General features: G+C 38.8%; 3 protein-coding genes and 1 long non-coding RNA gene across 9 annotated transcripts; 2 read left to right on the forward strand and 2 right to left on the reverse strand.

Moving 5' to 3' along the window:
• Window positions 1–599: 599 nt before the first annotated feature.
• LOC149388097 (Pentatricopeptide repeat (PPR) superfamily protein) lies at window positions 600–3,766 on the forward strand. Its single transcript, XM_089624721.1, has 3 exons — window positions 600–1,037; window positions 1,806–2,212; window positions 2,779–3,766. Exons 1-3 carry the CDS (start codon window positions 660–662, stop codon window positions 3,503–3,505), a joined length of 1,512 nt encoding a protein of 503 aa, XP_089480847.1. The 5' UTR covers window positions 600–659; the 3' UTR covers window positions 3,506–3,766.
• A 4,578-nt stretch (window positions 3,767–8,344) lies between these two features.
• LOC149388098 (chromatin modification-related protein EAF1 B-like) lies at window positions 8,345–19,898 on the forward strand. Of its 6 annotated transcripts, none has more exons than XM_089622082.1 (25): window positions 8,346–8,737; window positions 9,763–9,878; window positions 10,003–10,193; window positions 10,287–10,341; window positions 10,440–10,537; window positions 10,648–12,088; window positions 12,189–12,308; window positions 12,627–12,782; window positions 12,986–13,177; window positions 13,278–13,358; window positions 13,677–13,734; window positions 13,816–14,309; window positions 14,399–14,452; window positions 14,683–14,740; window positions 14,837–15,027; window positions 15,148–15,201; window positions 15,292–15,372; window positions 15,537–15,674; window positions 15,802–15,918; window positions 16,352–16,452; window positions 16,616–16,831; window positions 16,932–17,277; window positions 17,440–17,793; window positions 17,905–19,118; window positions 19,301–19,898. In XM_089622082.1, the coding sequence occupies exons 3-24, from the start codon at window positions 10,051–10,053 to the stop codon at window positions 19,021–19,023; spliced, it is 5,667 nt and encodes a 1,888-aa protein (XP_089478208.1). In that variant the 5' UTR covers window positions 8,346–8,737; window positions 9,763–9,878; window positions 10,003–10,050; the 3' UTR covers window positions 19,024–19,118; window positions 19,301–19,898. The 6 variants fall into 6 exon arrangements, with proteins under 6 accessions (XP_089478205.1, XP_089478208.1, XP_089478209.1 ...); XM_089622083.1 differs by having other exon boundaries at window positions 17,908–19,118; XM_089622081.1 differs by having other exon boundaries at window positions 10,648–11,513; window positions 11,616–12,088; window positions 17,440–19,118.
• A 920-nt stretch (window positions 19,899–20,818) lies between these two features.
• LOC149388099 (uncharacterized) lies at window positions 20,819–23,709 on the reverse strand. The gene is made up of 4 exons (XR_016300621.1): window positions 23,327–23,709; window positions 22,585–22,698; window positions 22,124–22,218; window positions 20,819–21,146 (listed from the first exon to the last, which is right to left on the reverse strand). It is a non-coding gene; the product is annotated as an uncharacterized LOC149388099 (long non-coding RNA).
• Window positions 23,710–24,761: 1,052 nt separating this feature from the next.
• Window positions 24,762–25,525, reverse strand: LOC149388100 (uncharacterized). Its single transcript, XM_089622360.1, has one exon. The coding sequence runs from the start codon at window positions 25,523–25,525 to the stop codon at window positions 25,010–25,012; it is 516 nt and encodes a 171-aa protein (XP_089478486.1). The 3' UTR covers window positions 24,762–25,009.
• Window positions 25,526–26,776: the final 1,251 nt, after the last annotated feature.

A 26,776-nucleotide genomic window follows, 5' to 3' on the forward strand; every position in this document is an offset into this window, starting at 1 on the left:
TACTTAAAAAAATGGATATGGATATAGATGGTCTCTTGAAAGCTACGTTTCTCTATGTTTGAAGCAATTTATGTATTATCACCCCCAAAAATTTAAGATTGGAGCTCATAATTTTTTTTTTATGGAACGGAGAAATATTTGAGATATTTTCTTTATCACTTTCGAGTAACTATCGCCACTGTACGTGATACGATACGAGCAGAAAATAATCCGTTGACTAAGATCACATATGCGTACATAAAAGAATGACAAAATTGTTATATTTATCAGATATTAGCACTTTGCACCCATGTTTGCAATTTTCGGCAAATCATTATAAGCTAAAAATCAAATGCATTAAAATGTTTGCAGCGTTCATTTTAACGATATGGTTCAGTCTTTAATTTTTCAAACCGTTTAAAACAATACGATCGAGTTGGAGATCGATTTGATCGGATTAGACCATACACACTGCTAATTTTTTATGACGACGACTAAGAAGGAGAGAAAATACAAGACAAAAATGTGTGTTTTTTTTCATTTTTTTAATATTGAGCTTAATAATATATCAATGAATTTCATGTCGTTTTTTTTCGGATATTTATAACAAATTTTGATTACAAAATGACTACAACCTCACTTATCCGAGCAAGAAAAAAAAAAAAAAAACCAGAAACTGAATGGCTTCACTAGGAAGTCCCGCCCAACCTTTCCCTCCGCCGTTGAACCGCCGACCGCCGACGAAACTCGCCGGGGGCGAACTCGCCGTTCCATCCCCATCTTCGACGAGTTACGCGCTGACTCAGTCGAGCAGAGAAAGAAGAGCTCTTGCGGAGATTGAGAGCCTAAAAGCGAAAGAAGCAAAGGAGAGGAAAGAAGAGGTGAACAGAAAGATCGCATCGAAGAAGGCGATTTCCATTATTCTCCGCAGAGAAGCTACCAAAGCGGTGATTGAGAAGAAAGGAGGGCCGAACAACTCCAAGAAGCTTCTTCCAAGGACCGTCTTGGAAGCTCTCCACGAGAGGATCACTGCTCTGCGCTGGGAATCGGCTATCAAGGTCAGACTTACTTCTCGGCAATGTCTAAATAGCTTTGATTTTCGGAATTTAATTTTTGTTGTTTTTGGAATCGCCGGTATGGAAATAGGCAATTTGAATATGATGCTATTGATGTAATAGAGAAGCTAATTAGAGTTGAATAAGGGCGTGTATAGCTGTGTCTGATAGCATTTCAAATCCCTGATGCATTTGAGTAATTAAATATATGTTTGTTCGTGTCCTCTTATGGCATGGACTTCTCTATATTTCAGAATCAATTTTGTCTCTGAAAACCTTTGTTTTTGGGTTGACTGCTGTTTTAATATTATGGTTAATAAGTGGATGTGAAATTGGCAGTTTGGAAGTGAAAATGTGAGAAAGTTATAGCTTAATTGGTTCAGATATGAGACTATCAATGTGATTGGAAGTTGAGCATTTGCTTAAGAAACAAATAACAAGGGACTGTATAGTTGTATTGTGTCTGCTAGTATCTCGAATCTGTTATGTATTTGAATAATCAAATTCCTGTTGTACTTGTCCTTTTATGGCATGTGATTAGAGCTCCATGAACTTTGGTTTTGAAAATGTCGTTTGAGTTTAGTGATGTTATAGTACTGCGAATGAATAGATAGGAAATCTGCATTTTGTGGAGAACGGATGAGAAAACTATAGCTGGATTATTTGGAATGAGGTTTAAATAAATAAAAAAGGCAAATGAAGAGTATACAAGTTTGAATGCTAGTATTTCAACTCCTCTCATGGCACAGAATACACTATCCTTTTTTGAAGGTTTTTGAGCTGATGCGAGAGCAGCTTTGGTACAAGCCATACCCCGGCGTGTACATTAAGCTGATCGTGATGCTGGGAAAATGCAAGCAACCCGAAAAGGCGCGTGAGCTTTTCGAGGCCATGATCGAAGAAGGTTGTGATGTGAGCCCCGAATCGTACACTTCGCTTTTGTCTGCGTACGGACGGAGCGGTCTCTTCGATCAGGCGTTTTCGCTCCTTGAAGTGATGAAGAAAATCCCGGGTTGCCAGCCCGATGTCCACACTTACACGGTACTCATCAAATCGTGCCTCCATTTCAACGATTTCGACAGAGTAAAAGCCCTCCTATCTGACATGGAAGCTTCCGGGGTCAGACCAAGCACGGTCACGTACAACATCCTCATCGACTCTTACGGGAAAGCTAAAAAGTAATTTCCCAGAATTCCCTTGCCATTTGAAATTCTAGGGCTGCTTTGAAGATGAAACAAGTTGAATTTTTCAACATAAAACTACGGTAAACTCCATTAAAAAATACATCATTTTTTTTCATTCTTGCAAAAGTTATACCCTAAATTTTTAAATTTCTATGAACTTGTACTTTTCCGCACAATTTTTATTTCTGCATATTTATGCCAAAATTTTATATTTCTGCAAATATTTACCTTGTCCACAATTGTACTACATAAAAAAAGTAGTACTATTTATACCTTAACTTCGTAACCATCTAAATTTATTTTTAATGTCTCTGAAGACATTATCATTTTCCATGTAGTAAAATTGTGGAATAATATCTAAATTTTGTAGAAATATGATATATCAAGGGTGTAAGATATGTAAATATTGAAAAGCGAGGGTACAATTGTGCAGCAATTTAGAACATTAATTCTGCAGATAAAAACTACAATGAAAAGAGAAAGGTATATTATTCTTTTGTAGTTATTTTGAACAAAAATGGAGTAACTTTCATCCTTTTACTAATCCTCTTATGAAAAAGGTTTGCAGAGATGGAATCGGTGATAGTGGAAATGCTTCTGGAAGAGGACTGCCGGCCCGACGTGTGGACCATGAACTCCACTCTGAGAGCCTTCGGCGGGATCGGTCAGATCGAGACCATGGAAAGGTGTTACGACAAGTTCCGCGGAGCCGGGATCGAGCCCAACATCAAGACCTTCAACATCTTGTTGGACTCGTACGCAAAGGCCCGAGAGTACCCGAAGATGAGCGCGGTGATGCGCTACATGACGGAGCGCCACTTCTCGTGGACCCTCGTGACGTACAACGTGGTCATCGACGCGTTTGGTCGGGCCGGGGATTTGGGCCAAATGGAACACCTCTTCAGGCTGATGCGGTCCGAGAGGATCAAGCCCAGCTGCGTCACGCTCTGCTCCCTCGTGCGGGCCTACGCCCAGGCGGGCCGGGCCGAGAAGATCCGGGCCGTGCTGCGATTCGCCGAGAATTCCGACGTGACTTTGGACACGATTTTCTTCAACTGCCTTGTGGACGCGTACGGGAAGCTCGGCCTCTTCGCGGACATGAAGGACGTGATCGAGATCATGAAGGAGCTCGGGTGCGAGCCTGATAGGGTCACTTACAGGACCATGATCAAGGCCTACACGCTCAACGGAATGACTAACGATGCCAAGGAGCTTCGTAGCTTTTTGAGGTCCGAGGAAGGGAATAAGGTGACTGTGTTGGTTAAGGGAAGGCCTGACATAAGATAAAACTATGGTGTCTTTTCTCTGTGTGTCTGTGTCTGTGTATAAAATCTTGTATGAAGCTCAGGAATTGACCGTTTTGAAGTAGTTATTTAAAGTTAGTTAAAAGAGTACTTCATGGCTTTGACCCACTTAAGTTCACCTTTTCATATCTGAACATTTTATGAAGAACTAGGCTTACATGGGAATTTTTTTCTTCTTCTTCCAGATTTGTATGGAACCCTCTACTGTTTTTATGCCTTGTTTGGTAGGAACTAATATGATTTTTACAATGTAGATAAATATAGATTTCTTAGGTCTATGTATATGCTATACATATATTCATTAACCAAGTAACCATTTCAAATCGGTGTGATGTTTTTTGTCCTATTACTTACCACCAAAGATTATTCGTTCCAATAGTCACCGGTTCACCACAAAGAGAGTTATTTTGCTTTTCTTTCATGAAGCAAAGTTACAAGTGCAAGCAATAAATTAAAGATCACTTGCAATGAGCAAGTTTATATTTAGAAGTTTGTGTATTTTATAAAGCGATTTATATTGATTATTATTTTTGTGGAATAAGTCTGGTTAAACTGTTAGATATATATAAAACATTAATCATCATGCATGTTTTCACTTTTTTCCGTCTGTAATTTCAAACGTCTATTTATTTAATTTTAGGTCAAATATACGAATAATATACATATGTAAAAAGAAAAGAAATGAACTTTAGTACTCTCGCTTCTCTTGTTTTCCAATATGTAATATATGATGTAGCTATTTAAAATAAATTACTATATTTTCTCTTTACAAATATGTTTTTAGTTTCTATGTTGAATGTTTTAAAATGAGAAATGTATGAAAGTCACCTCTCGAGTTGTGATGAAATCAATGGTATCAAAGCCCAAATTTAGTTGTTTATGCAGACTTAGGAATTACAATATATATTTTGAATATGTGCTAATTTAGGAAGTGGTTTGTATGTGAGCCATAAGTAGAAACTGTTTAGGGGTGAAACACATGTAAGTCTCTCGAAAATCTTGTTCCAAAAGTAGGCTAGCTTATTCTCCTCGAGACATAAAGATATATAGTTACTGAAATATGTTTAGTGTATGTGCGTAGTACATGTAGTTTTGTGTATGAAATATGTTTTCGGTAATTGGAATATGTGCTCCATATCTCTTAGTTTCTCTTCAAAATCGCTTTTGTGCCATAAGTCTCGTTGAAGAGTGTTAGTCCGGGTTAAAGATGTTTAAACTAAGTCATTGATCATGTATTTAAAAATGAATTATGAAATTAAAGTTAATTTTTATTAGGCTTGAGATGTCAAGTATACTAAGAACATGTTATGATGGCCAAATGCATACTTGTTCTTACACTTGGAAATGTAGGACGACAATGAGAGCTAGGTGATTCCACTTTTAGATTCACTTGACACACGACGACTATAAAGTGAACAAGAAGCGATTCTAAACAAACCTTAGTTTTAATATGCTTAAAAAACAAAGCTTTTTGTGACGTTACGTTCTTCATTAAGAAACCTAATATATAGTATCTCTCTGCCATGGTTCATCACCGCAGGCTCAACTCACGTTCATGTGCTCCAAGCCACACTAGGCTGTTTCTGGTCCTCAACCAAGCCAACCTCGATCCAGGCCTTATGACCCATTAATTATTTTTTCCTAGGCAGAATCTTCGTCAAATAGTCCGGACATTCGCATGGTCAAGGTTGAAGCTCTGATTAACTTCACAGTCGAGTCGAGATGGGTCAACAATGTCTTGATCGGTTATCGAGCTCTATGCCTGATTTTGCAACCAACTAAATATGGAATATGGGATTTAAATAAAATATAGGTTTATGTAAAATATAGTTACATTTAAAATAAGTGTAACCTTAAAAATTATGATAAAAATGAAGTAAGAGATATGCTTTTTTTATTTTATTTTATTAAATGAAGTAAGAGATATGCTTTTTTTTTTATTAAATTATAAATTTAAGGTAGATGAACATCCTTTAAAATATAAGAAGAATATATATAGCAATATTCTGTTATAATTAAAAAAAAAAAATAAAGTCAAAACTTTGACTACTTAGTCGGATAATTTGGCTTTTAGTTACGAGAATGAGATCTCAAATTTTCATTATTCAATCAAAATTATGATTTGAATTGATACCCAACATATTTCAATAGTTTATTTCATTATTTTATTGGAAACACCCGAAGTGAAACATTAAGTTAAAACTTAAAAGAACAAAATCAATTTTAGTTCATACTTCATACTCTCAATAAAACACAAATCAGCTTACAGCTATTTACAATTATCAATGGTTTTAATCTATTTTCCTAAAGCTCGTAAAGTTTACTCATTTATTTATTTTATATATTTCCTAAAGCAATATTGATTTTACAAAAAAGTACTTATTATTTAGAGAGGTTTCTTTTTGACTTATATATCAGTATGCCCCGTGCGTTGCTGCAGAATAATTTATATCTTTTATTACAGAGGAAAAAATATATAAAGACATATCCAGAAATATTTAGGTTTGAAAAAAAAGTATTCAAAATTTTTCGGAGACATTTTTATCTTTTCGATAAAAATAAAATAAACGGTACGAATAAACATTACTTGTGTTTAATGTTCAATCTCTTATTATTTTTTTTAAAAAAAATTAAAAAAAAAACATATTGTTTTGTGAGAGGGTCTATGTCGTCTCTTTTATATATGTATAATAATGTCCATAAATATTTAAGTTTGAAAAAAATGTATTTAAAGTTTTTCGAAGACTTTTTTATTTTTATGATAAAAAAACCGGTACGAATAAAGTATTTAAGGTTCAATCTCTTATTTTTTTTTAATTTTAAAAAAACACACTATTCATTTGAACAATGTTTTGTGAGAGAGGATCCTTCCTCTTTCTTATATATATATAAAAACAAATATGCCCCACGCGTTACTGCAGAATAATTAATATATCTTAATATGAAAGAAGAAATACATAGATATATGTATAGAAATATTTAGATTTGAAAAAAAATACATTTAAAGGTTTTTGAAAACATTTTTATCTTTCTGATAAAAAAAGGTCGGTTTGGTATCTAGCCCAAATTGGCCACTCCTTTTAAAATTTTAGCCCAACTATTACTTAAATTAGGTAATTAGCCCAATCCACTACCAAACAATATTATATTCCTATCTTACCCCTCATCAAATACACACCAAAATTTTCGCATCCGACTCCAAATCCTTCAATCCTCCGATATTGCCTCCGAACTCTCTGTCGATTTCGAATCCTTCAATCCTCCAATATTGCGTCCGGTCTCCTTTTCCGCCACCAATTTTCTGATTTCGCCACTTCCGAAGCCGACGAAGCGTCTCCGTTCTCAGACTTGAAAAAAATGGTAAGTAAATATTATTTCCAATTCGATTAACCCATAGAACACCATAATCGAAACCCTACCCCGCATCTCCGATCAATTCTCTGTTAGATTAACTATAAAATATGGTAAATAATATTTCCAATTCGATTAACCCATAGAACACCATAACCGAAAATCTGAAACTTCAATGGTAAATAATATTTACCATTCGAAAAAGCAAAATACTTGTCTCCGATTTGGCGAATGAGTCCATGATTCAAATCTGATGATGAATAACTTGAAAAAATTTGGAATTACAAACAAATAAGAACGAAGTTTTAAGAAACCAAAGAACCTACACACCTACACTAGACAAACATAAACTAAGAAAGATTAAATGACTAACCTAGACGAACAAATAATATAAGAACATCTACGACATCGACGATCCTAAACATCTATTCCAAATGAGTCGTCGAATATCCTGGTTGCAAATCGCAGGATAATTTTAATGGTAAATAATATTTACAGTCCGACCATTCGATAGTAAATATTATTTACCATTCGAAAAAACAAAATACGTATCTCCGATTTGGCGAATGATTCCATGATTCAAATCCGATGATGAATAACTGGAAAAAAATCTGGAATTAACAAACAAATAAGAACAAAGTTTTATGAAACCAATGACAATTTTGGAAGTATGAGAAATATGAGCTATTTCCCTAAATAAATAGATAGTTGGACTATAATTTAAAAGTCCCCTCTATAAGTAGGCTAGTTGTTTACAAATCTCTAAAAAAAAATCATTACGAATGAACACTACTTGTGTTTAGGGTCTAATCTTTTATTTTCTCTTAAAAAAAAGTTTTTCGAGAACAAAAATTCACGAAATACTGTTTTCTGCGGAATAGTTAATGTCTGAAGGAAAAAATATATAGAGATATCTCTAAAAATATTTGATTTGAAAAAAAATGTATTTAAAGTTTTTTTTTTCAGACATTTTTTATTTTTATGATAAAAAAATATTTGATCCGAATGAATACTACTTCTGTTTAAGGTCCAATGTCTTATTTAAAAAAAAAAATACCCGAAACACTGTTTATTGAACAGTGTTTCGTAATAGGGAGGGTTTATAATAATAATAATAATAGTAATAATAATATATATTTTACTTAATCTTTTTAAGCATTTGCGTCCAGAATTGTGCCTACAACTATTATCGTTGTGGAATGGAAATAAAATGTTACTTCATTTAGACGTATAATGTAGAGTTGTGTGCGTTGTATTCTAATTTTCAATTTTTGTCGTTAACATAGTATGTTAAAAATATGGAACATGGTGTCTCAAATAAATAAATAAATACGGAGCACGGAATTTTTTTTTTTTTTTTTTTGCTAAGAAGCATGGAATTACATCTCCCTATACGCCCTATATATATATTAAAAAAAAAACTGAAAATTATTGATTAGTTAAAAATAATAATAATAATAATAAAAGCCCAAAAAGAACGTCCATTCTTAAAGCCCTCTTCCCTTCCCGGTCTTCTTCCTCAATTCCCAGCCCACTACTCGCAGAGTTCCCAAACTTCACGAAGAACAAAAAAAAAAAAAAATTAAAAAAAAAAATTGAGCGAGAAATCGAAGACAGAATTTTGAAGACGAGGCATTTGAATTAACGTTCATAGGGTTTCGCAGAGAGTCTATTCAGACCTTCCATGGTTGACATTTTCGCGGACGAAGCATTTTTTTCTTAGGGCAAAACTTCGGGGCGTTTTTAGCGCGCGTATTTCACCATTTGAAACCCTAGGAGAGAGAAAATCCTCGGAATTGGACCCCTCCGCGACTCCACTGCCGTGCCCTAGCTACCAATTTCGCGACTCCAGTTTCAATTTCAGGTGAATATTTCGTTTGCGCGTTTATCTCGAGGGAAATAGAAGAACAATTGAAAACCCTAGAATTTTCGAACTTGTTTGATAAGTTTTGGGGCTGAGTGGGATTAGAGCTTTCTTAATCGTGCAATTTGCGTGGTTTCGTGGCTCCTTTCTCTTTGCTGTTGAGCAATGCATTCGGAGGCTGAGTTTGGCCGTGTTCGTTTATGGTCATAGATACTCATAGCTGGTTTGGGACGAGTGTGAATCGAATAATTTGACTCGAACTTCTTGTTATTTCTGTGGAGTGTCTTCTGAATTGTAGGATACGAGGTATGGAACTCTATAAGAATGACTTTCGAGTCCTATGCTGACAAATTCTGGGGATCCTTTGGCGCAATTTTTATTGCAAATCCAATATGGATTTTTTTATACATGCTATGTATATCCGAACAGTTATTGGGTTCGTTCGTTTCTCACGACCGGTTTTTAATTAAGATTTTCTCACTGGTATATCCATTTTTCCCATAAACAGTTAATATATCGTTTTCGATGTATGCTGAACTGACTACTTCTTTCTATTTGTGCTACGTTATTGCATTGAACTCGGATATACACTAAGTACAGTTTTGTTTCTCGAGGTTAGGTAGAGTGAAAATTTACGGTTTGCTTGGTTTTCAGTTTTTTTAAATTTGAATAGTCAGCTAGAAAAACTAGGTGAGTAGTTGATTGCAAAAGAAACCAACACAAGAATTGAAATATTTTTCCATTAGAATGTGGAACGTATTGTTAGGTCTGATAATTCTCTCACATTCATGCCTGCCTAATTATTCTCTCTCTCTCTCTCTCATGGAATAGCATTGCCGTTTTTTTTACAATTATTGTTGTCAAGGACAAAAATATAACCCACTTTTATGTAAACTTGATATTGACTGATCAGTTCGCTAGTTTATTTTTTTTTATTGTATTGGCTTATTTTAGATCACTGATTTGTATTCATATTAATTTTATGCTGAACGGATCAACTCAACATTTCCTTGTGCCTACTTTAGATCTTGCATTGCAAAGTGCATCTCTAGTGCTGAAGTTACTAGGAGGTACAAAGTCATATGAAGGATTAGATCCACTGTGATTATGATGGATAACCAGCTTAATTTATTAATAACTTGTAAGTTGTTACTGTCTTTTTATTTTTATTTTTTTTTATTTTTTATTTTTTTATCTAATGTGTTGTATTTGGCATTCCTGTATTGTACAACTTTCCGAGACATTTGGCTCTTTAATTTTTGTAGACACTTCACATTAGATGGAAAAGAAGGATAGCCGATTGTAGGATAGGAATGCATGGATGTAGCTCAGGATCTGCTTTCCTAGTAAATGCTGAAGTTGATTCCATGGGAGGAGTGGTTGACGGGGGAGTTGGTATTGGCTTGAAAACCTCTCCTCGTCGAGCAGCGATAGAGAAGGCTCAAGCAGAGTTGAGGTTTTGTGCTTTTCCTTCAATTTTTTTTTTTTGGTTATTCTGAAACTTTTATTCAGTGTTTCATAAATTATAAGATGATGACGTCTATAACAGGCAGGAGTATGATGTCCGTGAGGAAAGGAGAAGGGAGCTAGAATTTCTTGAGAAAGTATGCTGGTTTCTTTTTTTAGCACTTCATTTCTCTTATGATTCTCATCTAATGTTTTAAATTGAAACGATAATTGATTGGCTGCGTGTTATATTCAGGGTGGAAATCCGTTGGACTTTAAATTTGGAAATGCAGCTTCTGTGAGCGTGCAGTCTACTTCCCTCACTGATCAGCATCCAGAACAATTTGTGACTAGGTATAGTTCTGTTTTTTCTGCATCTTCGACCCATAAGGTTTTTGAGTTTTAGTCTAACTCACTAAGGTCTGCTTCATGATTCAATCTCCCTATCTCATTTGTTATCTCAGTGAAGCCAAAGGTAGTTTCGCATTGGCTGCCTCACCTCATGGGGATTCAGTAGACAGCAGTGGAAAACTGGGGATACCTGCAGTTTCCGAGCCTAATACTGCTGATAATCTATTATTTTTTGATCGTGGCAATGATTTGCCTGAAGCGGAAAAGAACCCTATACATCCTAGTAGAAGAAATAATATTACCCGATCAGAACAATCCTCCCAAATCGACGGGGCTCAGACCACCAAAGAATCAGAAGATTCGGCAATTGTTCGGCCTTATGCTCGAAGAAATAGGTCTAGATCTAATCGTGAGGGTGCTCGGTCAAATACAATTGATGTAGCGCAGAATCGTGGTGGTCAGGGATCTACTTTACCAGTTCGTGGAGGCTCAAGAGATGCCAAGGTGCAGATAAGTGATAACAATAATAATCTGAAGCTTCAGAATCCACCATCTGCTTCTAACCTGAAGTCTGCAAGTTCAAATGGCGATTTAACGCCGGGGGCTGTTACTTCGGATAACCAGTTGGATAGGGAATTAGATGGTTCACGGATGACAGAGACGAATGGACTGACAAAAGCTGGCTTGAATGAAATTAAGTTGGATGTTGTGCCATTGAAAAAGTCAAATGAGAGCCATCATAATCAGTCATCTCAAGTCGGTTCTCAGAAAACACCTGGCGTGGTCTCTAGAGAATCTGGTGTTGAAGAAAAGGACCAGATGCTTTCAGCCAATTTACCTTGTGAAGCTGAAGTTGTTTCTGAACAGGCCACTCGGCTGAATGGATTTAGTGAGTTACGGGAGGATAAGAGTAAACTGAATGAAGTTGAAAATATCAGTTCAGCTGTAGGAACAAAAGTGTTAGATTCCCAGACTTCAGGTAACCAAAGTAGCTTAGGATTAGATGTAAATAAAGATAGTGATACGGGTACTGGCTCAAGGAACACTGATGCTAATGGAATTTTAACGGTGAAAACATCAGATGTTATGAAGACACCCAACGAGGATGGTGCTACACCAGCCAGGGATGCGAATGTGACAGAACCTGGGGATGATAGTGCTGCAATGAAGGATAATCATTCGACTGGATGTCCGAATCAGTCTGGTAGCGTTGCTGCAGAAATATCGATTGAAGATGTGCAGGAAAATTCTTCTGCATTGCATAAAGAAGTTAGTGTTCCTCCCGTTAACGAGGGAGGTCAACTTAAGAACCAAGTGTTGGCACAAACTGATGCAGAAGTTGATGTTATCTCCAAGAACCCTTCCAGCCGTTTGGATGATTCCACTAGTAGGTGCCCGGAGTCGTTGGATGTCTCTATGCACGAAGTTCCCAAGCCTGGTTTGTCTATGAATTCCACCCTGGGACCTAATCTTCAAGCTAATATTGCCAATAGCTTAAAAGTTTCAGACAAGGCACATGAGGACTCTATTTTGGAAGAGGCTCGTATTATACAGGTCTCATATACTCGTCTTTGGCCTAGAACGTTGATAATGGAATAACTCCTTTTTTTTTTAATTTGGGTGACCAACAGTATTAACGTAATGTGATACACAGGCCAAACACAAGAGGATTGCTGAATTGTCTGTCCGTTCTGTACCTCCGGAGAATCGACGAAAATCTCATTGGGATTTTGTTCTTGAAGAAATGGCGTGGTTGGCAAATGATTTTGCTCAGGTCTGTCAAAGTTTGCCTTGTACTTTTTGACTCACTTATATATATATATATATATATATATATATAATATATTGGGGTTATCTGTTTATTAGTCAGCAGAGCTCATTATCACTAGCCATCTAACTGTGCTGTCTTCACTAAAATAGTTATTTTATATATATATATATATATATCTATATATATATAGATATAGATATATATATATATATATATTGGGGTTATCTGTTTATTAGTCAGCAGAGCTCATTATCACTAGCCATCTAACTGTGCTGTCTTCACTAAAATAGTTATTTTTTATGTTTCCATAATTGGTTATAGGAGCGTCTTTGGAAGATAACAGCTGCGGCGCAACTTGGTCACCGGGTTGCTTATGCTTCCAGGCTGAGAGTTGAACAGAAACATCACCGTTGGAAATTACAAGAAATTGCTCATGAGTTGGCCAAGGCTGTCATGCAATTTTGGCATTCAGCTGAGGTGAGTTTTAACTGTGACGATCTCAGCATTATTTCTCAGAAGTGTGAATACGGTTTGCTTTGAAACGTATAGATTGCCTCTACTGAAGGCAAGACTGACGAGTTTAACATGCCGTCTTGTTCCAACCATTTAATGGACATGTGCCAAAAATCTTGTATCTATCTTTCATATGGTATTTCACTAATTCATCCTGATATATACAGGAGCCAATAAAAGATGAGGAGGTTGACTGTCCTAAAAAGGATGTTAAACTCACTGTGCGGGGTTATGCAGCAAGGTTTCTGAAATACAACAGCTCGCTCAGTCTTCCATCAAAAGCGGAAGCACCTGCAACACCTGATCGGCTATCAGATTTGGGCATTCAGGACATGTCCTGGGAGGATCATCTTACAGAAGTATGTGTAACTTTAGCTATGCCCATTTTCATCTATAGTATCTATGGAAAGTAGCTCATATCTATTTCAGATCCTCATGTGTTGAGATATGGTTTGGCAGGAGAGTCTTTTCTATACTGTCCCGTGTGGTGCGATGAATTCTTACAGAAAATCTATTGAAGCTCATTGTGTACAGTTTGAGGTAAATCCATACTTTTGTGTATGTCTTCTATCTTGCTTCAAGTTGTAACGTGCAAAAGGAGTTGTGTTCTTGTTGCTTCTTCCTTTCGACTTCTACCTTCAGATGAATTTTGTAATATGTACTAGAAAAAAACAGGAATGGATGTGATTCTGAACCGTTCCTGAGTTAAGTGATAACATTTTTAGTTTAATTTATTTTAACATGTACTAGAAAAAAAACAGTAATTTCAAACTAATTACTTTATATTATTTTCTCGTGGGACTATTTCTTTGAGTTACTTTATAAAAAAATTACTATAATTTAAATGGAATCTTGTAGAAAACTGGAAGCAGCGTGCAAGAGGAGGTTGAAACGTCTATGTATGAGGCTGGAGCAGGTATGATTTAGAGTCTGAAGCTTGAATGTGATGCATTATTTTTTGTGTACTTTGTTGTCACTAGTAAAACTTAATTTTCAGAATATGGCTTTCAAGAGAATGTGTTTGCCGAGGATGAAGGAGAAACAAGCACATATTATCAGCCCGGAAATTTTGAACGCACCAAGCCATTAAAATCTACACTGAAGAAGCGGAAAAACATGATTTCATTTCCAAGGCCGTATGAAACAGGGGCGGATATGCGATACGGACCGTCCTCTATGGGTCAACAGTCCATGATGATGGCAAAAAGATCCGGTAATCCCAATGTTGGTGCGATTCCGACGAAGCGCGTGCGCACTGCTTCCAGGCAGAGGGTTGTTACGCCCACTGCAAATGTACAAATTCAAGTGAAGACAGATGCTTCGAGTGGAGATACGAATTCTTTTCAGGATGACCAGAGTCCAATGCATGGTGGTTCTCAGTTTCAGAAGAGTATGGAGGTTGAATCTGTTGGGGATTTCGACAAGCAGTACGCATATGACTGTGTAGAAACATCAGTTAAACCTAAAAAGAAGAAGAAGGCAAAGCATTTGGTATATTTAGACATATCTTTTGACTTCTGAGCTATTTTGTCTGCGGCTCTGTGTCTTTAGGATTAAGTTTCTTGTGTTTTATGTTGCAGAGTTCTGGATATGATCAGGGTTGGCAGATGGATTCTAACACTCATAATGAACAGGTAAACTGTATAGCTTCGCACCACAGGTGTATAAAATTTATTGTACTGTTTCATTCCAGTTTCTTATAAAAGTGCTCACAGACTATTTGATAAAAAAAATGTTATCTGAAGTGAGTAAACATATTAGCTCTATTGCTTTACCTTTTGATCTGCCCATTTATAATTCAGCTCAGCTGTTGCAAATTGTAAATCAACCTATTAATTCGATTATGGCGTCTTTACTTGTATAGAGGGATTACTCTAAAAAGAGGCAGGAAAGTCATCATTTTGAGTCTAATGGAACAAGTGGTAAGCTTCTTTTTCCCTTTGGTAATATATATTTACTTATTTGTTTAAGAATTTGCATGATATATGCTTACTGTATTTATTGTTTTTATTCTGCAGGCCTATATATGCAAAATTCAAAGAAGCCGAAGATATCGAAACAGTTGCTAGAAAATACTTTTGAGAATGCCACCACAATGGGGGGATCCATTCCTTCTCCAGTGGCATCCCAAAATAACATTTCCCACGCAAATAAATTCATAAAACTGATTGGTGGTCGTGATAGAGGCCGTAAATCCAAATCACTGAAGGTTCATTTTCAGTCGCTTTTTGGTTGAGAATTACGTACCAATTTTCGGTTGGGATATTAGTTTTAAATACCTTGTATCCATATGTTTCCAGACTCAATTTGATCATTAACGTTTTTGCAGATGACTGTTGGACAGTCGGGTAGTGGAAGTCCATGGACTCTATTTGAAGACCAGGTTAATATCCTCTTTCACTATAACAATGTCAATCTTCATTGCTCATATAGAATTTGTTTATTAAAATAGCTTATGCTATGTACATTATAGGCACTTGTTGTTCTTGTTCACGACATGGGTCCAAATTGGGAGCTCATAAGTGATGCTATCAATAGCACTCTGCACTTCCAGGTTAGTATACATGTAATAGATGGGTCCCCTATATTTGTGGTTTCGGTTTCTATAACTTATTTTTTATAACCATTTTTTTGGTTATACAAGTCTGTACTTTTTAGGTTAAAATTCAATTCTGTTTTCTCCACACTTCTATTCTGTAACTTGCTTAAACTATGCAGTGTATCTTTCGCAAGTCTAAAGACTGCAAAGAGCGTCACAAGTTCTTAATGGACAAGAGTGCTGGCGATGGGGCTGATAGTGCTGAAGACTCAGGGTCATCTCAACCTTATCCGTCTACGTTACCAGGCATTCCAAAGGCACGGATTTGATATTACTCTGTAATTTGGTCATGTGTATAAGCGAAACATGCTTAGGTCAAACCAGGCTACACTCCTCCATTTTTTTTCCCTTTAATGAGCTCTGGTTTTTTATGTTGATTAACAGGGTAGTGCTAGGCAGCTATTTCAACGACTACAAGAGCCGCTGGAAGAGGATACCATTAAGTCTCATTTTGATAAAATTATTAAGATTGGACAGAAGCAGCACTATCGCAGGACCCAGGTTTGTAATTTAATCATGCTCTTATTTTTTGAGTCTTTCAGAAAAGAAAAAAAAGAAAAAAAAAGTGTTACGGATGGTGCTTATATAATGGATCTGGTTTACCTTTTCCAGCTGACATTAAATTTTCTATTTAGAAAATTTACCATCTTTACCGTTGAATGGTATAACTTTGTGGTTGACCTTTTTCACCACCCTGTTAGTCTTTTTTTTTTTTGTTCCGCCTTTCTTTTGTGGCGCATAAGCAGATGTATCAACCTTATCATGTCACTTTTTACATGTAATCGTTGCAGTTTTCTGTTTCTTTTACCTCTTTTTTGTTCTGGATCATGCTCTGTTATGCTCATATGTTTGTATTTATGAGGTGTATTTTATTTACAATTGTTTTCCTTGTGTTCATATATACTTCTGATTTCCTCATATCTTAACTTTGAAGAACGAACACCAGGATCTGAAACAAATAGCTCCAGTCCACAATTCTCATGTTATGGCTCTTTCCCAAGTCTGCCCAAATAACTTGAATGGAGTTCTTCTAACGTAAGTTCTATTTTCCTTTGTTCATGATGATGATCCACTGTTAATATCAACACATACATTATAGTCTTCATGCGATTGATATATTTTCGTCGTTTATTGCCGGCTCATGTCTCTGTTTGCATGGCGTAATAACAAACGATAAACTCTATCTCATGGTGCGAAGGCCTCTTGATCTCTCTGATGCGAATTCATCAAACCAAGACATCCTTCCTTTTGGATGCCAAGCTACTCATAATAGCAGTTTACCGATCTCAAATCAGGGTGGTGCTGCACCAATGCTTTCTTCTTCTGGGCCGAATTCCTCTCTACAGGGATCTTCCCCTGCGGTCCTTGGAAATAACTTACCATCACCATCTGGTTCACTCAGTGCCTCTGCCCGGTAATAATTTTGTGTCCCGGTTCAAGGCCGCAAATTATCCGCTTTACAATTCTTCCGTCTTTAATCTGAAAACACACATTATGCCGGTGAAAATGTCCAGGGATGGTCGGTACAACGCTCCAAGGGCATCATCAAATTTGGCAGCGGAAGAGCAGCAAAGGATGCCACAATACAATCACGTGCCTGGTAGAAATATGCAACAACCCGGATTGCCCGTCCCGGGAACAGACCGTGGAGTTAGAATGCTACCGGGTGGCAACAGTGTGGGCATGATCTCCGGAATGAATAGAAACATGCCAATGTCAAGGCCCGGTTACCAAGGAATGAATTCTGGGACTATGCTCTCGTCGAGTATGGCCGGGATGCCAAGCCCTGCCGGCATGCACTCTGGACCTGGTTCTGGAAACTCCATGATCAGACCTCGCGAAGCTTTGCACATGATGAGGGTGAGCTTTTCAACATATTATGTGGTGTCATTTAAAAAAAAAAAAAAATCATAGCAGCCCCTGCTACATCCTTGTTCACATCCATTATTCGTTCAGTGTCTACAATGCCAAAACTCAACGTGTTTGCTACGTTTTCTGATTATTTGACTGCTTTTGTGACAGCCGGGGCAGAATCAAGAGCATCAGAGGCAAATGATGGCCGCTCCCGAGCTTCAGATGCAGGCAGCACAAGGGATCACTCCCTTCAATGGTTTGAGTGCCGGCTTTCCGAATCAAACAAGTGCACCGCCGGGCCCATCATATCCTGGCCACCCGCAACAGTCTCATGGTCTCAACAGCCCTCATCACACCCAACATCCCAATCACGTCACGGGCTCTCAACAAGCCTTTGCGCTCCGCTACGCCAAAGATCGGCAAATGCAGCAACGCTACGGGCAACAACAACAGCAGCAACAGCAACAGTTTTCTGGGTCGAACACTCTAATGCCACATGCGCAGCAACAGTCCCACCTTCCGGTATCATCTAACCTACCAAACAGTTCCCAGATTCAGTCACAAGCTCAGTCTCAACCGGTTTCAATGTCGCCCTTGACACCTTCTTCCCCGATGACTCCAATGTCGGCGCAGCAGAAACATCACTTGGCTCCTCATGGAGCGGGAGCGGGAGCGGGACGGAGTGGTGGGCCGATGAGCGCTCAGATGGGAAAGCAACGGCAACGTCAGGCACAGCAACAGCAAGCCGGAAGGCAACACCCTCAGCAACGGCAACACTTGCCGTCTCAACAGCACGCTAAGCCACTAAAGGGAGTTGGGAGGGGCTTGGCTCAAAACCTTCCCGTCGACCCGTCTCAGATCAACGGCATTTCCGTTCCCCCGGGAAGTCAGCCCCACGAGAAAGGAGAGCAGCAGATGATGCAAGGACAAGGCGCGTATTCGGGGTCCGGTATAAACACGATGCAATCGCCGAAGCCAATGGCTCCTCAGCCCTCTAACCATTCCCAGCTGCAGCCAAAGCTGAATTCTAGCTCAGCTCCTACTCCGACAAAGCAACATCACCAAATGCCTTCCCATCCAGATAACAACAACGCACAAGGTCAAGTTCCACCGGCTCCTTCGGGTCAAGCACTACCGTCCCAGCATCAATCTGCTCCCACGGCAGTTTCAGGCCCCAATCACCAGAAGGCACAGACGCATCAAAAGCAAGCAAACCCATCTCAACAGAATGCTCAGAGACTAGTCCAACAAAACCGTCAAGGGAATTTCAATCCGCCGGGCAAGTCTCAGAACGACGCTGCTCAATCCGAGAAGCAGCAGATCCCCGATAACACTAATCAGGCGGGTTCGGGTGCGGAAATGCCTCAGTCACGTGTAGACTCGTCCTCCGCGGGGCCCGTATCGTCTTCTTCACAATGGAAACCTTCGGAGCATGCGAATTCAGGCTCTGAAGGAAGCCTGTGTGTGAAGAATTCGGAGCCCGGTAAAGGGGTAGGACCAACAAGGCAGTTATCTGGTGGCTTGCCCTCTCATGGACTCAACGTCGGAGCCCAATGGCAGCAATCGCAGCAACAGCCTCCGCAGCTGCCTTCCACGTCCCAGCAGCAGTATGGTCAACCAGAACAACAGTCAGACCAATCCAAGTCCCAACCCAATCAAATTCCACTGCCACACCAGCCCCAGAAGCAAATATCGCATCTGCAAGCGGGCCAGGGAATGTATATGAGACCTGCTAATTCTAAACCAGAATGAGACGACCGCAAGCCCAGGAACTGAGCAGTTGAGAGACCAATTGGTCCTGACCGGATTTTTTGGCCTGTTTTTGCCCTTGTTACAGCAGTGTACAGGTACGCTACTTTGCTATTGCTCTCTCTATATTCTTCGTAAGCCGCGCTAAACCTAATTGTTTGTCGGCTTAGAAGATTCAAAAATTAATTTGTGGGTCCCTAGTCATGTTCGGTACATTGCAATTTATGATCCGTTTGGGTGCAATGAAAGAAGCTGACGGAGGTGGGGGTTTTGCTTGCAGATGAAGGCTGGTTAATCCACAAGGGCATTGATGGTTAGAGATGTTGATTGTTATTGCAGGTTTTGTTAAAAAAAAAAAATTAACTGAGATTATTGAAGCTATATTGACAAGGCATTTTCTCTTTGATTTTTGAAAAATCTTGTAAATTATCACTGATAGGGCATGGGAAGATAGAGACTGATATAGAGAGGTATGTTGTACAGGGTCTCATGTATCTCTCCGTTTCTTCCTTCTGATTCCCTTTTCTGGGTCTCTCAAACCTTCTAACACTGGGAGACCTTTTTATTTACTTTTTTTTTTTTTTTTTTTTTTTTTTTAATCTTGTTGGATTAGATTAGAGCTGTATCATCATTACCCCTTTCAGATTAACAGGGTAGCAATCATTTTTATGGGCAAATGCCTTTTTGCAATTTTTGTGAATATTGGGTTTCTGGTGTAAGAAAAATCATCGCTCTGTCAATGCCCTGAGGGACCATCTGTGGAATCATTGTATAACTGTTAATCTAATTTCGCGGTTCCTTTTATTAATGCAAAATGAGCCTTTATGGCCGGTACATCATCATCTGATCTCAATCTCTTACCTCTTTTTTTTATTCCACATTTTCTGTACTGACCTTGAATAGTATGTAGAGCTTTGTTGAGTCATATCTTGATCTAAAATTAGAAACTCTGACGTAACCAGATACATTTCAGACGCTCAGCAGTTGATGTTTTTATTTTGTGCCATTAAAGAATGATGTAAATCAAAACTTATGTTTTTTCCAATCAAATCGTGAATATCTACAATAGAGATTTGACTTTTTTAAACTAAATTTAAAAACGGGAACCCACCCGTCTGGTCTCGGATCCCTCGCTGGGTCTGTGGTTCGCAGGTGGCTTCGGTGGATCAGGTCTCGGTGGCTTCGGTGGGTCAGGTGGCTCCGGTGGGCCTGGTCTCGGATCTGAGAACGGTTTGGCGGCTTCGGCGGCTTCCTCTGTTTCTCTCTCCGACTGGAGTGATACGGCGAGACTCCGAGCTAAAGATGGGAGGGACGTGGCTGAAGAGTTTTTCGGGTGCAGAAGTGGTCGGATCTGCCGTTTTGTTTGTGTTGTGTTTTTTGTTTTGTGTTTTTACTTAGTTATGCTTTATGTTTTTATGCGCGATGTGTTTGTCTTGGTTTATCTTGGACACGGATTAGCCGTTGTCCACTATCCCGTTGTGGATTTCCTGTTAGGTTTTGTTCTATACAGGTTGAAGATGCATCTTCTTCGTGGTCATCAAACCGAGGTTGAGTGGATCTTTCCATCTACCAATTTAGGTTTTGTTGAAAGAGCCCAATGTGTGCTCAATTTCTGTGCTCGTCGTTCTTCCACTCGTCGGAAGCATGCACAAAACGTGCGATTACCTGTCACGACCCGCGAGCGTCGTCACCTCGCCCGCAAGCCGCGACTCGGCGGAACCAACATCACGTAGCGGGAGCATATCATATATGAATAATATAATGTAAACAAAACATTTAAAGTAAATACATAATTTACAAGACATATAATATACGAAATACGATATTATTAAAAGTGCGGAAACGTTTACAACAAAAGTGGTTATCGGAAATCTCGGGAAATTTTTCGTTTTTCTTTAAAACTAGAAGTCGTATATCGACCCTTATACATACATACATATGTACATAAAAGCTCCCGACTTTACATATATACACGGGATATTATTTAAGGAAGAGTCGATATTATTCAAAACATTATACATATAGAGGTCTACTTCCCGAGCCAGAACCCATAGCCCGTAGGTCAAGAGATACGCGTTCCGTCTCAGTTTCCTTTTCGGTCGTCTACATTGCCGCCTTGCCCTTATCTACATTACCAAGGGACATAAAACTATGAGTCGAATGACTCAGCAAGCGGGAGTCTAGCCTATGAAAGAAAAGCAGCTAATGCAAAGCATATGACGTGCGAACAAGCAAACAAGAATGCAGGATGCAGCTATCACCTAAAAGTGACTAATGAGCGCGCATCCTAGAATACTAGCCGTCCCGCAAGGTTATACACTCCACACTGCTATAACCTCTGGTCCGACTAGAGACCAGTTTTCAACTTCGAGCAGCAGTCGTCAACTGATCTAAGTTTTAACACATGTCTGGGATCCACTAGTGGTACTTCCTTCATCATGACGTCAGCGCCACTGGTCTCTGGCATAGTGAGCTCGCGAACCGCGACCATCACCCACTACGCCCCGGTGTGCTCAAGGCAGCTTCCGGTGAGTCTTCCAGCAAGCAATGAGCTCGCGATGCGCGACCTTCACCCATTGCTTCGAGTACTCGGCGCACGGACCGACATGGCCCGCCAAGCACAAGTCAGGGACTTGTGAGTACCACCGACACGAGTTTAAAGTTTGGGTACACTGCAGCTAGCAGCGTACACGTTAAACTTATATACGGAAGAGCGTGACGGGATAAACCCCGAAAGAAATTATTGTTTCCCTTTGAAGCTCGTTTAGTGTTTTAAGTTGAAAGCTCGAAATGTGACTTTCGAACTCTCTACTCTCGATTGAATTTGAGAGTCTATCGCTCTTCCGTCCTCTCGATTCTAACCTACTTCCTAGAGTTAGAAGAGAAGTCTAACCACACACAAAGCAAGCAAGGCTGGTTCAAGTTAGCGTTTGAACCTAACGGGCGAACCCGAGCTAAGTTTTCAAGCAAGAGTGGCCGAAGCCTTAATCTTCGAGTTTATTCATTTTTAGGCTTTTACCTACTCTTGTTTACTAGCAAGCATATGCACAAACAAGCAGGATTATACCCTTGGTAAGTAGTTGACTTATGTCTCCACACTTACCCGGAATTGTTCGATAGAACGCTTGACAAGTCCTGAAGACGTCTTGCTTCACACGTTCTTTGAGGCACCTGGCGCTTGTCGAAACGTCGGAAGAACTAGCATCCGGAGTTGAACATCCATTAGTTATTGGATTCGAGTTTACTTAAAGAGAGTAGGGTTCGTTGTCGGGATTAGAGTCGGTTCGGAATTCGAGAATTTAATTTATTATTCCCCGGTTTTTCGGAGGTTTATTCAAGACTCGCGTATCCCATATCGAGAGTGATACGAGATAACGTTCAACGAGTAATTACGAGTCTTAAATAAATCAAATAATCCGAAATTAAAAAATAACCGAGAATTCCAAATGAATAATTAAATTAAATTCATAAACATTATTAAATAAATAATTCTAAATTATTTATTTAAATACTGAAAGTACATATATAAGAGTATTTAAACGCTGTAAGCGATTTAAAACTCACGAGTTAATCGAGCTTTATTTCGATAACTCTATCAACTTGAGATCTTCAGAGGCTAATCTCAACGCTCTCGACTCGTCTGGTTCCCGTCCGTCCGTCAACGTCTGTAAATCAAACCTGGAACCCAACGACGAGTTAACATCTTAAAACCAAATTCCGATATCACATAACTCAAAACCCGAACCCATAATCCAATCAAACGAACTCAACACAAATCCAATTAACCGGAACCGTCCTAACACAACAACGATCCCAACATATCAAACCGAGGCTCAGAGATATCATCCACAAAACAGACCAACCAAAAAAACCAAAATAAGTCACACGGCCAACTAGCACTCAAAGACAACATCATCACAACCCACGGCCAAGAAAACCACACGGCCAAACAACATACTCAACCAAACAATTCAACATCTCAATATCATCATCATCACAGCCTCAAACACAGGTATAATCAAGCTCAGACAACATAACAAACCGAGCAATTGCACTGAAATCGAACCCGAAATCAAAAACCCCCAATTCAAACCCTAGTTCATCATTTTCGGATAAATTGAGTCCAAAACAAGAAATCCGAAACCAATCTTCAAATTCAAGTCACAAACATCATTAATCGAGTCTAATGAACAAATAAAACCAATCAATTTAACCGAAATCAACTCGGATTCGAAAATCCCCAATTTGGAATCTCAAACCCTAATTTCTCAGAAAAAGAAATCAATTTGGTTTAGCTTGTTCTTACCGAGATTCTCACGAATTCGGTGTCCTCGTCGCTCGATTGTGTGTTCCCGGCGTCTACTTCCTCGGCGGCGGTCACGACGAGCTCGCGGCGGCGGTGTGTCGCTCGGTCTACGCGCGCGCGGTGGCTCAGCGGTCGGTGACGCGCGAAGGAGAGGAAGAGAGAGGAAGGCGAGTGAGAGGTGGCGGTGGCGACGTCGGGGCTCGGCGGTGCTGTTCTTCCTCGGGCCGGAGCGCGCGGTGGAGCTCGGTGCTGGGTGATGGCGCGCGAAGGAGAGGAAGAAAGAAGAAGATGAAGAACGAGGGTGGTGGCGGCGAGCACGGGTTGGTGGCGATCGAACGGAGGCCGAGAGTTTTTCTCTTCTTTTTTTTTTCTGGTTTCCTCGTGTGGGTTTCGGCCGAGAGAGAGAAAAAAAGTGAGGAAGAAGATGAAGATAGAGAAGAGAAAGAGAAATGAGCGAAGGAAAGAAAGAAGAAGAAACGAGGATGAGGTGGCAGAAAGAGAGGCTAGGTGTCAGCTCCTCGTCGTGCCACGCGTGCATACGTGGACCAATCCCCTCCTGCCACAACTCTCTCAAATCAACCCCAGCTTCTCTTTTTCTTTCACTTTCGTCCTTCAAAATATTGCATATAAGTCCTTTCAAAATAAACTCTCACAATCCTGTCCTTAATTAATTAAAAATAATCTTGAAAAATAACCGAGAAAATTATTATCATTTCTCGTTATTTTGAATATATTTAAGGGATTTCGGAATTCATTTTTACTCTTGAGATTTTTAAATCTCCGAGTATGTTTCGAATAATAATATTGGATTACTCGAATATTCTCATTCCGAAATTTCATCGACCTTAAATATTATCATATTCCAAGATATTTAAAATTTAAGGACGTCTCATATGCAACAAGAATTTGAATTAAAACTCGTCCATTTTATTCAAATTCACAAGTCGAGCGGTTACAAAAGTTTATACATTACATTACCGGATCTTAGTGTTAGTTTCACTTCGACTTAGGTTTGAGGTGTTCCATGTACTAAGATGTTTTTCTCCTGTATTGATGGGTTTTTACCCAATTTTAATGGATATTCCGTGACTTTCAAAAAAAAAAACGGGAACCCACCCAGAATAGGAGTACGTCTTCGAGATTTATAATTGCGCAAATAAACTTTATAACAGTGGAAATTGCTGGATTTTATAAACTTATCATATGAAATTAGTACCGTCAAAATAAATTTGATTTAACGTTGTTTACTGTTTCTAAAAATAATTTTTACATCCACAATATATTATTCATTTGACAAAAGGAGTTAGCTCAAGTTAATATAGTACTTTGAATCTTGGTATATTTAGGAAAATCAGTTATGAGCGTCAAAGAAAGAAACCGGGCTCTTTTTATGGAGCTGGAAGCATCAACTATGTTAAAAATCATTTGATGATTGTTGAATTAATTCAAATAACATAGAACAAGGTACACAGTTGTGGAACCCTTTCCCAGTGGAAACTATAAAAAAAATTCTAACTTTACAAAATATACAAATCAATAATTCAAAACCACCCCCCAGTTGGTAACTAAAATTTGCCAATTAAAAAAAAAATTCCTATCATCAATATGTCAATTTAATTTCAGAAGATAGTCAATAATTATTATTATTTTTTTATTTTGTTTTATGATGATCATGGTAATAGATTAGGTTACTGAGCCCCCAAAAACCCTAGCAATGGAGTCTATTATGTTGGTCTCCGATCTCGCAATCATATCGATCCTCTTCCTTTCCATCTCCATCCACCTCGTCTCCGTCTCCCTGGCCGCCGCCATCTTCGCCCTCTCCACCGCCGCCATCCTCGCCGCGAAGTCCGTAATTTCCGCCGCCATTCTCGCCGCCAAACACCCCTCCTCCGGCGGATTCTTCTTCTCCTCCTCCTTCTGGGGCTCTTCGCCGAGGAGGCGGGACATAGCGGCGAAGAAGGGCCAGGCGGCGGCGGAGGGGCGGGAGAGTAGGGAGCGGAAGCGCTGACGGAGCTTCTCCATCTTGTGGCGGCATTGGAGGGCGGACTTGGCGGCGTTGGGATCGTCGTGGCACTTGTCGCCGTACGCGTCGATCAGGTGGCCCGTCTCCTCCGCGCTCCACGGAGATATCGCCGCCGACGACGGCCGTTGCTTTCGCTTCTTCTTTGCTGCTCCGTTGGGCGTCTCCGTTTCCATTGGCCACACAGAATCAGAGAAGAGAGTGTTATTTCTTATTTGGTCGATGTTGTTGTTGACTTTCGGAAAGAGAGAGAGAGAGAAAGGTTTTGTATACAACATATATAATGTGTGTGTACGTATATGTTTGTAGTGGGTTGAGAAGTGTTGGGGTGTGGTGTGTTGCTCGGCCCATGGGCGAAATTGGAGTGTGAGATATTTAAAATTCTAAGAATTACGAGACTAGCGTTTTTTAAGGTAGGCTTTTTCATAATAACGATGATTTCAAAACATATCAATTTTTTTTAAACACCTAGAACGATAATACCATTTAGTATACGTCATGTAGTTTTTAGTCTAATTGGGATATTTCCATAATTTTCGGGTTTAGAAAATGAAATTTCTCTTTTCAAACTTGTAATCAGTACGATTTTTGTATACGTGCATTAATATATAATTTGTCAAATATGTAATCAGTATAAAAGTCACTTTACTACACAATAGCGTGATTTTGGATATAAAAGTTTACAATCATTATTCTTGCAATAAAGTACAAAAAATCGTTAACATAAGCAATTTCGGATTAAAAAAATAAGATAGTTAGTAGGGCTTCACAATTGCATATTAAATACTACATATGTACAATTAGTGTGTGTGTGTGTGTGTGTGTGTGTTCTTAGAGACATTCGCAGATAAGATTTAATGTGTGACTTAGTGCATATGACAAGGACCACCATATAGTGAAGGGCCTATGAGTTTTGTTACGGTCTTCTAGTTTTAATTTCACAAGTTGGCATTTATCAAATCCATTTTAATTAAACTCCTGACTTATCTCACAGAGTGAACCAATACTTGCACGTTGGAGATTTGTTAGTACGAGCGAACGAGCAAATTTTACCATAGACACGAAATCTTTAATTTTGTTCAAAGAAGTGAAAAGTCCAGACGAGGCTGTCTCTAATTGTAGATGAATCTCCTATTCTTGAGTTGAGATGTTATATTATAACTTAGTTCATTGTTGACCTGATATTTATTTTGGTGGTTATAAATATGTTTGCGTATAGAAATTAACCGTCCATTCGCTTAACAAGTTTTTATTTTTAAGAGATTGAATATAAAGATTTTAAAAACTCAATTAAAAAAAAATCTGAAGGTTAATATTGAGGGTTATTTTTGGGTAATATTTTTATCAAAATACAAATCGTATAAAACCTCGGCCGACAATTTCATTTGTTTGCTTCGTAGAGTCTAAGCCCTGACCCGTGAGGTCTT

The sequence above is a fragment of the Urtica dioica genome, chromosome 8, assembly GCF_054948205.1.
Source record: "Urtica dioica subsp. dioica isolate 48M chromosome 8, U.dioica_male_clone48M_v1_H2, whole genome shotgun sequence".
NCBI lineage: Eukaryota > Viridiplantae > Streptophyta > Magnoliopsida > Rosales > Urticaceae > Urtica > Urtica dioica.

Excerpts from the sequence above, each read along its gene's own strand:
- LOC149388100 (XM_089622360.1), bottom strand. The coding sequence starts at position 25,525 with ATGGAAACGGAGACGCCCAACGGAGCAGCAAAGAAGAAGCGAAAGCAA.
- LOC149388097 (XM_089624721.1), top strand. The coding sequence starts at position 660 with ATGGCTTCACTAGGAAGTCCCGCCCAACCTTTCCCTCCGCCGTTGAAC. Across the intron at positions 1,038-1,805 it reads GCTGGGAATCGGCTATCAAG|GTTTTTGAGCTGATGCGAGA; the intron begins GTCAGACTTACT and ends CCTTTTTTGAAG. Across the intron at positions 2,213-2,778 it reads TCTTACGGGAAAGCTAAAAA|GTTTGCAGAGATGGAATCGG; the intron begins GTAATTTCCCAG and ends CTTATGAAAAAG.
- LOC149388098 (XM_089622079.1), top strand. The coding sequence starts at position 10,051 with ATGCATGGATGTAGCTCAGGATCTGCTTTCCTAGTAAATGCTGAAGTT. Across the intron at positions 14,741-14,836 it reads TGAGTCTAATGGAACAAGTG|GCCTATATATGCAAAATTCA; the intron begins GTAAGCTTCTTT and ends TTTATTCTGCAG. Across the intron at positions 16,832-16,931 it reads TCACTCAGTGCCTCTGCCCG|GGATGGTCGGTACAACGCTC; the intron begins GTAATAATTTTG and ends GAAAATGTCCAG.